This window comes from Mytilus trossulus, chromosome 10, assembly GCF_036588685.1.
Source record: "Mytilus trossulus isolate FHL-02 chromosome 10, PNRI_Mtr1.1.1.hap1, whole genome shotgun sequence".
NCBI classification, from domain to species: Eukaryota; Metazoa; Mollusca; class Bivalvia; order Mytilida; family Mytilidae; genus Mytilus; species Mytilus trossulus.
In genome coordinates, this window is record NC_086382.1 from 44,395,035 (window position 1) to 44,406,752 (window position 11,718).

The 11,718-nt window shown below is 31.7% G+C and overlaps 1 protein-coding gene across 1 annotated transcript; it reads left to right on the forward strand.

The window, feature by feature from the left end:
• The first annotated feature begins 1,865 nt into the window (after nt 1–1,865).
• LOC134687422 (uncharacterized) lies at nt 1,866–11,681 on the forward strand. The gene is made up of 9 exons (XM_063547712.1): nt 1,866–2,430; nt 3,588–3,693; nt 4,843–4,976; nt 5,215–5,321; nt 5,822–6,022; nt 6,470–8,006; nt 9,198–9,382; nt 10,412–10,835; nt 11,248–11,681. The coding sequence occupies exons 1-9, from the start codon at nt 1,980–1,982 to the stop codon at nt 11,313–11,315; spliced, it is 3,213 nt and encodes a 1,070-aa protein (XP_063403782.1). The 5' UTR covers nt 1,866–1,979; the 3' UTR covers nt 11,316–11,681.
• Nucleotides 11,682–11,718: the final 37 nt, after the last annotated feature.

Consider the following 11,718-nt stretch of genomic DNA (forward strand, 5'->3'; position numbering starts at 1 on the left):
AAGTCAGGAGCCTCTGGCCTTTGTTAGTCTTGTATTATTTTAATTTTAGTTTCTTGTGTACAATTTGGAAATTAGTATGGCGTTCATTATCACTGAACTAGTATATATTTGTTTAGGGGTCTCCGGGTGCGGGAATTTCTCGCTACATTGAAGACCTGTTGGTGACCTTCTGCTGTTGTTTTTTTTTATTTGCTCGGGTAATTGTTTCTTTGACACATTCCCCATTTCCATTCTCAATTTTAACATTGTCATATCCTGATGACTTTCGTAGCAAACCATATTAATAATTACAATGACCTAGGTATACGGAATTGTTTTTCATGGGGGAAATACGTTCACTGTCTGCATGTAAATAAGTTGTTATTCAAATTATTTTATGTTTGCATTTTTGAAGCATTTTTAATGGTTTGTTGTAAACTGAACTTTGTGCGTGTACCCTTTCGTTGGTATAGTTTGTGTAAAAATTAATGTTTTAAATTCATAACGATTTTACATGCATACAATTTGTACTATACATTTTGTATACAAATCGTGTACAAACTCAGCATATTTTAAAGAAAAGTTGATTACACCATCTCATTAAATGAAGCTTTTCTATTAAAATGGGATTGTAGATTAAGTTTCTTGTTTTGGATTATAATCATCATTATTCTGTTAAGAATCAGGCTGATTCTATCATAAATTTTCACTGATGGGGATATTATTAAAATGATAGACTTTTTGATCGACAATAAGTGTGTTGAGGTTGAAGGATTTATATTTCAACTCACAATAGGTATTCTTATGGTTACTAAATGTCTGCAACCCGACTGGTCGATTTGTTCTCGTACTAGTATGAGGCAATACCTTCTGAAAGACAAAATTATTTTACTTACATATATATTGATAATGTCATATTCATATATAAAAGAGGGACGAAAGATACTAGAGGGACAGTCAAACTCAGAAATCGAAAATAAATTGACAACATCATGGCTAAAAGTGAAAAGGACAAACAGACAAACAAAAGTACACATGACACTTTATAACCTATATTTCAGTCAGTACTTGCATCTCACATATCCCAGTGAACATGAAAATTAAACTCGTTGTCATGGTCTGATTTTGATGAGGTAAGTAATATACATTTGATACATGTATTTCACATGGTTATGATTTCATAAAAATATGATTGGTAAATCAATTGAAATCACCTCAAACAAAAGGATCTATTAAATAAACTCATCATAGATACCAGGACTAAACGTTGTGTATACGCCAGACGCGTAACGGTTAATATAGATATATACACTCTGCACTATATGAACGTTTTAAACCAAAGTTGTTTACTTTTAACAACTTCGTTATTCAAGAAAAAAAGGGCATATCTGTACTCATTTTTTTTATCATAATCAATAAATTCAGTTGGCAGAAGGTATGTAGGTTAACATGAACATGAACATGAATGATTAAACATATTATTTATGTTTCTCTTCATCAAAATTTCTGAATATTTTTCATAAATTAGGATAACAAAATTGTGATGTGCTGCCATGCACATGGTATATTATTATTGAAAAAGTGACATTGTTTTGCATATTTAAGGGATATAATCCCCCGTTTACAAAACGAAAAAATAGAATACATTCGGGTCTAAGTCTTCAGTCAAATTATGAATTAAACGCGACATTTAACAAATAAATAGATCGTTAAACTAAGGCAACAGTAGTCTATTGATGTTCTAATCTCGTCATTTGATATATCAGTAAGTGACAAATCATGATAAAAAAAAATACCCTGAAGGAATCGCATGAACTCCAACAAAGAGCGAGACCAGGTGTGTCGGCATTGTTAGTGTTTATTGTATACACTGAACTGGTCTGTCAATAAAATAAATGCGTTCAAGTTCTCATTATATATAAATAACTTGACCTCAATACATCAAATACCCGGATGGAAACAAGGTAACGGGAAAGTAAATTAACACGTTCTTATACGGTATGACTACTAAATCATCATCTGAGAAGCCATGTATTGGAGCCGAGAAATCAACTCTGAGCCCATTAGATGCAGCTATTCATGAACTCAAAGAACATTTGTTAGTGGATGATGAATTCTGTCAAGAATGGAAGAAAAACAATCCATTTTATAAAGACGGTGACGCCGTAATTAGCAGTATTGATGCAATGCGGGCACGTACAACAGAAGAAGAAGTTCTCCAAGCTCTTATACTTACAACGGAATCACTTAATTTTCACATTGATTCCGGAACAACCAAAGTAGCCGACAAGTTTAAAGAATACAGACAAACACTTCAAAACTGTCTGGATAAATTAAAATGTGAAGAAGAATATGAAATGAAACATTTTGTTGGCAGAGTGAAAGATATTGAGTCAGTAATGAAAGTATTTTTCAAAGATCCTAGAGACTGCAGTAGCACAAAATATATAGGTAAGTCAAGTAAAAGTCAATTTATCAAACTCAGAGACACACATATTTTATCTTATATACTTTTTCTTACAAAAATAACCAAATCGTAAAGCACACATTTTCTACAATACTAGTAGTTTATAGTTGTGCACAAAACGTGATAATTTTTAAGTGTGATATGGTTGGTGAACAAAATAATTTCTAGAACAAAAAGTACAATGTAAGTTTTCATAGTTTTATCCCAAAAATAGTTTTTCCAGGTTTCTAATTAGTACGCCAGACGCACGTTTCGTCTACATAATACTCTTCAGTGACGCTCAGATCCAAATATTTATAAAGCCAAAAAAGTTCAAAGTTGAAGAGCATTGAGGACCCCAAATTCCCCAAAAGTTGTGCCAAATACGGATAAGGTAATAAGCGCTTCAATTGCAGCTTTCATTTCTAGCATTTGTTCGATACCGCTGCTGATTGACTGATAGTATATTCAGTTGTGTTTCACCAACCGTTAAAATTGGGGCATTAAATCTGTGAAGAGGTAATGCCATGCTCTTTACATGTTTTTGCTGTGTGATGCTATAAGTTTATACGATAGTCAAGCCATCTTGAAATTATTACTTAACACATATCGTTTCTCATTGGTTGTTATATGGTGTTGGCAAGATTCTTTTGGCTAGATAGTTATCAAAGGTACCAGTATTGTATTTAGAATGAGATAAAAATTCGAAATATGTTCCCGACAGGAGACAATATTAGATACGGAAAAATGTCATTGTGGATATTCAAGGTTAAATCATAAACCCGATTTATACTAATTACGCTGTCTTTACTGGTTAAACTTGTTTATATATCGTTAAGTGAAAGACTTGTTGATACGTTAGAGAAGGGATCAATATGACCATCACCTAAAATAAATATTACTGCCAATATTCCTCTACTGTATTTTGTCAGAACGCATGTTTTAAAACAAATCAACTTACTATAAAATTTACAAATTCCAATGCGAGTATAGATTCACTAGTACAAACAAACGTGTAAAATATATTTAATTAATCCAAGCATACTCAAACTAGTGCATTTCATGCAGAATATTACGTGTTATAAATCTGGCCATATCAAATTCTCATTACTGTGAAATGACAGAATCCTTCATTTTCAAAATAAATCATATTTTATTACAGGTGTATGTTTATGTGGAATGGGAGGTAATGGCAAAACAACACTGGCTGAACACATTGGGCATAAGCTAAAGAGCAAAAAATGGTCCTTCAAAAAGATTGACTTCAGGTACATGCACTATCATTGAACATTTCCATACGACCCTACTATTCTAATTAAACATATTTTCCAACATACATTTAAAATGTCACCCATCAATATCAAGAAAAATATATGATAACACTCTTAATTGTGTTTTTTGTTTGTTTGATAACTTGTCAATTTGTAGATTTTTATATATAAAATATAGTTAACCGTACGTTTCGTCACGCCACAGGTTGTGCAAAATTGTTAGATATGTATAGAAAATCCTATTTTGATTGATAAAAAGAAAACTATAACATAAATTTGAAGATAAAATGTGCGAAGATAGCTCGTATAAAAAAGGTCAACGTACTTTTTTTGTTTTTTGCTAAATATCAAATAGGTAAATTCACAACACTTTCAATTATGAAAATTACTTTTATCTAAGTTATCTCCTCCTAGTTTGCAAAATAAGAAAAAAAAATTCTGTAAACAAATATTGTGTTTTTAGAAAATACAGCTAAAATATGATATACACATAATTTTCTATATCAACATGAAAAATCTTACGCATGAATTACATACATCAAAATATGCACATCACATTAAAGGTCTAGACCAATTGTAAACTGCTACTTCAAAATTTAAGATTGAGAAAGATTAACTAGCCACCTTGATACTTTTGTATGGTTTTTTTATTTGGATAGTTATATATAAACTAGCAAGGATGTAAGTCACTGTTTTGTCAGTTTCATTTTGTTTATTTCATAAAAACTAAAAAACGTGTACAGTAGAATTTCCTTTATGAGTTGGAAACTATTTTCAAATTTTTCACAAACAATACCAACAATTCCTTGAAACATTAGAAAATTGGTCTCATATAACATTCAGGATTGTAATATTGGGACTCCTTTATCTTTTTCTGTTTCTGTTTCTTAATTCAGTCTTGTATCGTTGGCAGTTGTTATCTAATATTTCGTTTCGATGTATATTGAATTGCCGGGTTTTTTTTGTTGCACTTTGAGTTCTGTTTTTTCGTTGTTCCGTCTAATGATTGATGTGTTTCCCTTGGTTTTGGTATGTGACCCGGATTTGTTTTCTTTCAATCGATTTATGAGTTTTGAACAGCAGTTTTCTACTGATGCCTTAAACTATGAAAAATGAAAAATAAAGTGTGTTTTCTCTTCTTTACAGGGAACTTAAGACAGTATTGCAGTTCATAAGACATATCCTCAAAGAGTTCGTTGATACTAGTTTGGATGAAAATGAAGTCAGGGCTAAATCAAAACTATTTTCAGTTCTTGAAAAACAGAGGGAAATTGATGAAGGTACATTAAGTCCTCGTATGAAGCATATGATATGTAATTCTGTATTTACTAAAATTGCAATAAATAAATAAAAACTATTTCACCATCGCATTTGGCAGAATTTCAAAGCATTTTCAAATCAAAATGCGGTAATATTCATTTCGAAGTAATGTTAATAAGTTTTAAACAATTTGTCTTTTTAAGGTCAATGGAAGATTTTATGTGAAACTATTTTGTTCATAATTTGTTTTATTTTCAGACACACTTTTGCTACTGGATAATATCGATGACATTCTAGACTGGGATGATCTAATAAAATTTCTGGAGCAGGTTATGATACTGCTGAACAACAACACAGAGAACAAGGTAACTCGTTATGGGTTTTTTGTATATAATAATAAACAAAAAGATAATGGAATCAATTTGAGATTTTTTTGTCATTGTGTGTACAAATGAATATTCTTGTACAGAAAGTTGCAGTTATTTTAATTCAATTGTATTTATCTCCTCGAAACGGAGTCTACTTCATTTTGAAAAAAAATAGAATCAAGTAAAATCTTAGTACAACTTATATAAGAAATAATTTGAATAATATACTTTGACAGTCACTGACTTACAATCAATCGGTCGACATAATAACAAGTTTAAACGTCTTTATATATGATTTTTTTCAATCATTTCGGTTAACGAAGACAAAATTAAAAATGAAATAGCGTTTTTTATCACAGTTTCCCATGAAAAAGTAGCACGAACAAATAGTTGATGAATTGTTTAGACCGTGCAAGGACTGTATAGCCAGTCAAGGTCGTCAAAAACTTACATTTGTTAATGAATTGTCTTACATCACTTTCTATTCACAATTGCAGATAAAACTTCTTATAACGTCAAGAAAAAAGCTATTATTTGAGAAAGAAATCGGTGTATATGAAACTATAATGAACTATTTTAAAAGCTCGCCAACAAAACAAGATCGATTTGATGGGTTGTGCCTAGAGATGGAATTACAAACACTTGGTTACGATGACTGTTCAGAACTTGTAAACTCTTTATTACCAAGGGAAATACAAGTATGTTAAAACATGAAAAGAAATGATTTTAATAGAATGCATTGGCAGGTTGAAATTCTTTTAAACTAATGTATAGCTTGTTTAACTCGTTGAATTGTGTAATATATTCAACGTCGTTACCTTTATGACTATTTATTGTATTTGCTTTCAAAAGAAATGTTTTGAAAGTCGTTTTTGTTAGCAGATTATATAATAAAAATACTAACAATAATGTTCAATTTTCTGTTTGCTAACCAGACATAAAAGGCCAGTGTTGCCTTTGATTTGTTGTGACAAAAGAAAATATGTTTAGTTCGTTGTGTTCTAGTCTACATGGTTGGAAAGTGGTCTTTGTAAGAAATGCTCATAGATCATGTTGAGCACACTTACCAGTTCTCTTTTTATCAAAATCAAAAACCATTTTTTTATTAAATATTTTGAAATGATTATTGTCTACTATCTTTTCAGAAACAGATAACTTCTAGTCACCTTCAAAAACTCATGTCATCATGTGGCTGCAATCCTCTTCTTATTCACACCATATGCGACAGACTGAGAAATAATGAAGGCAGTTTACCGGATATGCTTGGAAATATGCGATCGTGTGTGCTACCATTAAGGAATCGTTTGCAGTCTGACTCGTGTATTGAACAAACATTTCTGCAGATGAAACATGAGCACCAAATATTTCTAGTTCAATTGCATGTTTTCAAAACCTGCCGATTCAACATGAAAGCTGCCATGAAAATTACTGGTGCATTAGACACACTATCTCTTCAGATTAAAATTATGAACTTAAAAGCTCATCATTTGATAGAAATCCACACTGTAGGTTCAACAAGCTCATCTGAGAAAACAAGTTTTTCATTGCATCCGATGGTTTCTCACTTTTTAAAAGAAGTTTCAAAAAAGGATGAAATGGCTTCTTTTTATAAAGAAGCTGTTCGTGAATTTATGAAATGGATGCAGGATAAAATTGAACAATACGAAAACAAGCTAGAAATAGACTACAAGAAAGCTCAATACATATTTGTACAAAACGAAGCCCATTTTTTAAATTTCTGTAAATATCTCAAAAAAGATCCTTCTAATGAATCAAGAACAACAAAGCTAAATAAACAGATTTCCGAAGTAGCAGATCTAATTTTAAATGATAAAAAGAAGGCCGAGCTAATCGAATCTCTTCGGAAAAGATCAGAAAAGGATACAGACAAATTGAGTGCATGTTTTTGGTGGTTAGAGAATGCAGAATTAGATTTGGATATGGACAATAAGGAAGTAATAAACACAGTTAATGATCAGGCCAAGATTTTAAAAAGTATTTCTTCTAAACATACTGCAGGGGAGCTAATACCAGTTCTCGCCATTTTAATGTTTCTTAAAGGCAGAATTTATTACCGGTTTGATGAGTTTGATGATGGATATAAAGCCATTTATACCGCCATCTATATATTAACTGATGATGATATCGAAAGTTTAAAATGGGTAGTAAAACCCTTTAAAACATTGCGCTCAAAAGTATTCAATCTATTAGGATGCCTTTTATTAAGAGAGAAACGAATCATGGAAGCATTCCACTGTTTCATCAAAGCGTTCGCATTAATGACTAAAAAGAATTGCAAGGCCCGAAGTCAAAACATGGCATTATTTATTTCCAATATTGGTGCATGCTTCTTTCAAAGCGGTCGTAAAATGCAAAACAATGAATCGGATTTAGCCCATCAACAATTTTTAGAAGCGATGAAATTTTCTCAAAAAGCAATTAGACTTAGACAAACAATGGGACAAGAAAAATACAGTACATATGCATTTGAACTTCAGAAACGAGGAAAACTTTACTTGGAGTTCGGGGATTTTAACAGTGCATTGGCTGATTTTAAATCAGCACTTGGGATTCATATGGACATAGAAACAATGCCTCACTCAAACATAACATTAGCTTTACATCTAATTGGGAAAACATGCCTTCTACAAGGCCAATATCAAGTAAACAATTGTCCTCAAGGTATGTAGTATTAATTTCTATGATGAAGTGCTATGAAAATCATAATACCACAAATTGAACCGAGTAAATATTCAATGTCAAGTCTTCAATGTTTTCGGGTTGTAGCAGCATAGGCATAACATTTCATCTCTGGCAAATATATAAAAAACATGCAAGCATATATCATTTACAAATGATATATCCGGTAGCTAAAAACAATCAGCAAATACTATAAACAACCAGCAAATACTATAAACAACAAATCTCCTTGAAAGAACTAAGATTTATTGGAATTTAGGTTTTTAAACCTTTTAAAATTTATCATGTCAAATATAGGCTTTTCCTTGATATCGGCTCTTAAACACAGCTTTGTAAATTATTTTAAAATTTGAAATGTATGTATCGGTATAGCCATTGATTTACATGTATAAAGGTCATAAGTGCCGACAATAGGGAATAAAAACGAACTGGAAAGATTTTAATATTAGTCTTTCTAGTTAAGTTTCACCATAAAAAATATTCCGGAACCTGATGTTCGGTGGTTGTCGTGTGTTGATATGGTTCATATTAAGTGTTTCTCGTTTCCCGTTTTTTATAAGATTTGACAGTTGGTTTTTCTGTTTGAATTTTTTACAATAGTCATTTTTGGTGCCCTTTATAGCTTGCTGTTCGGGGTGAGGCAAGGCTAAGAGTTCAAGACCGTACTTAGACCTATAATGGTTTACTTTTAAAAGTGTGACTTGGGTGGAGATTTGTAAGAATATGTGGCACTCATACCACATCTTCTTCTATGTAGGTACGTATAATTAACCGAGCCTTAAACCAATGATAGAAAAAAGTAAAATCACAAAAATACTAAACTCCTAGGAAAATTCAAAAAGGAAAGTCACTAATCAAATGGCAAAATCAAAAGCTCAAACACATCAAACGAATAGATATCCAGTCATATTCCTGACTTGGTACATACATTTTCTTATGTAAAAAATGATGGATTAAACCTGGTTTTAAAACCAGTTAAACCTCTTATTTGTATGCAGTGGCATTAAATTCCATTATAGTTACAACCATGTGTAAACAAAACAAACATACATAATAGGTAAAAATGTCAAAAATAGGGGTACAGTTGTCCACAGTGTGTTGTAATCTTAATCTTACATGTGAATTGAGACAAAGCACTCTTTCTTAAAACCGTGTTTTATTTTATTTTGATAGATGTCGGAAAAGAACATTTAGAGTTTTCCCGGGTATTGTATGATAGCATTGCCGATCTTATTTACGACTGTGGACTTAATGGATATAATGAGGAATATGAAGAGATTAAGTCTAACCATATTTGGCTGCTTAATGATCTTAATGTTCCTGCTGACGCATTTAACAAAGTCAGAGGTTTATACAAGGTAACGTACAATTCCAAGGTTCAAACAAGGTAACTTAAAATCAAAGGTTTAACCAAGGTAACGCAAAAGTCAATATTATATTAAAAGGTAACGTCAAAAGCACAGGTTTAAACAAGGTAACGTAAATCAAAGGATGAACCAAGGTATCGTAAATTCAAAGATCTATACAATGTAATATAAATCTATATACATGGTAACGGTTATCAGAATACTAGGTAAACATATGTATCGATGAATAATAGCACTTGGTGCATTCAAAAATTATATCTTATTTCCATGTTGAATACGACATCTATGACTATATCCGCTCTCTCTTACAATGTTACAACAAACCATAGAAAAGCTATCGAAAGGGTTGAATTAACTCGTAGTTGAACACGCCCTTCAAAAGAAATGATTAACTTAAACGTATTGATTCTTTAAGAAACACTTCTGAAAGGTTATCAATTTGACATCAGAAATTTGTCTATAACGCTTTTTCACTTAAACCGCTGGACATGTCCTTGTTTAGAGTCAATCTGGGAAAATGATTTGTTTTGGACTAACTTTCAGTAAATAACCTCCTCATATATACCTGGATAAAATTGGGAATGTGCGTTTCGTCAACTAACTATCTTTCATTAACTGCGATCACTCTCAGGTCGGTATTTTATCGGTTTTTATTTTGAGTCTATTTGTTATTTGTGTGAATTGCTTCTTGCCGATCCGATCATTGTAACCCTTACTAGCTAATTTTGACAGGTTTTTTATTACATTGTGCTGTTACACCACTGTCCAAGGTTAGAGGAGGGTTGAGCGCATCAAAACATATTATCCGGTCACATTCTTTTCAAAGCTAATAGTATGTAATTCAGTTGGTGTCGTTTTATTCTCATAGGCTTTCTCTTTTATAACAGGGTGTTCATGGAATATTGTATAGAAGAGGGACGAAAGACACCAAAGGGACAGTTGTTGACGCATGTAGGATATCGTGGAACACGGAACTTTAAATTTAGCTGAATAATTAAGTACTTTTAAATTTACTTTCAGGAGTGTGAGTCAGGTAAAAGGGAATCGGCATGGAAGAAAAACTCAAGGCGGGAAGTTAAATTTCAAAAACGATATAAAAACGTGCTTGAACTATTAGGCGAAGATAAATTACTGCAAGTTTTGGACGATCAAACCAAAACAGCTGTAAAACAATGGGTGACTAAAGCAAAACAAAGCGAACCTTTGACTGACGAAGAATTTGATGACGTACTTCCAATTGTATTAAATAATATCAGTGATGAAACTATAAATGACGAAAACGATGAGACGTTTTTCCAAGAATTGATTTCCATTGCACACAAGCAATATCACAAAGACTGTATACAAGGTGTCATATCGAGCTTAAAAGAGATGCATCACTCTTCGGCTGATATGGAATTGGTTACTTATTGCCTAAACCATTGCAAACCAGAAAATCAAACAGGTATGATACCAAGAATTATTTTCAAATTATGATACACATGTGTAGATCATTTGTTATAACTTTTAGTAACACGTGGCCTCCGTCTTTCTTTGAACGTTGTCTCTGTGTTAGAGCAATAGGTCTAAAAACAGCGTTATTTTTATTGATTGAAACATTGAATTAATGTATGTACAAAATAGTATAACAGAAATGTCTCTTGTAAGTTTTATTACTTATGGTCCGGTTTTTTTCTTCTTTAAACAGGGTCGAATGTTACAGAACATTTGTATATAGACATGCGAATTATGAAATTGTAATTAATAAGTTTTATTCAAATTATTTTGTTTGTTAATCTTTTATTTGATTTATTCTTTATTTTTATTTAAGACGGTCGCAGGTACATTGATGTCATATGTTTTTTTCTATTTTTCAGAAAATACTCAGAAAGACGGGAAAGAGATGAAAAGAAAACGACGTTGTAGTTCAGATACTTCTTTCTGATATTGATAGCAACGAATTTGGACAAAAATCCTGAATTCGGCATATGTGTGTTAATCACTGTGTGAAACTGAACAAATGTTAATTCAAACTTAAACAACCAGAATACGATGTTTATTTTTATTCATCTAGAAACCTTTATTAAAAAACAATAAAAGAAACCAAAATCATAATTCTATACACACACAAAGGTATAGAAGATCATAGAAGTGTCTTGAATATAGAATTTAAAATTGTTCTGTGAAAGCAATGCTTGCTATAGCTATATTCCAAATTTACAGTGCATGTGGTATACGTATTTGCAAATGTTAATTGTTTGGCAGTATTTATACAATTAAACGTACCCAAAACCTTATTTGTTAATAAAAACATTGAAACCAAACTGTATTGTCTCAACAGTCTCGAC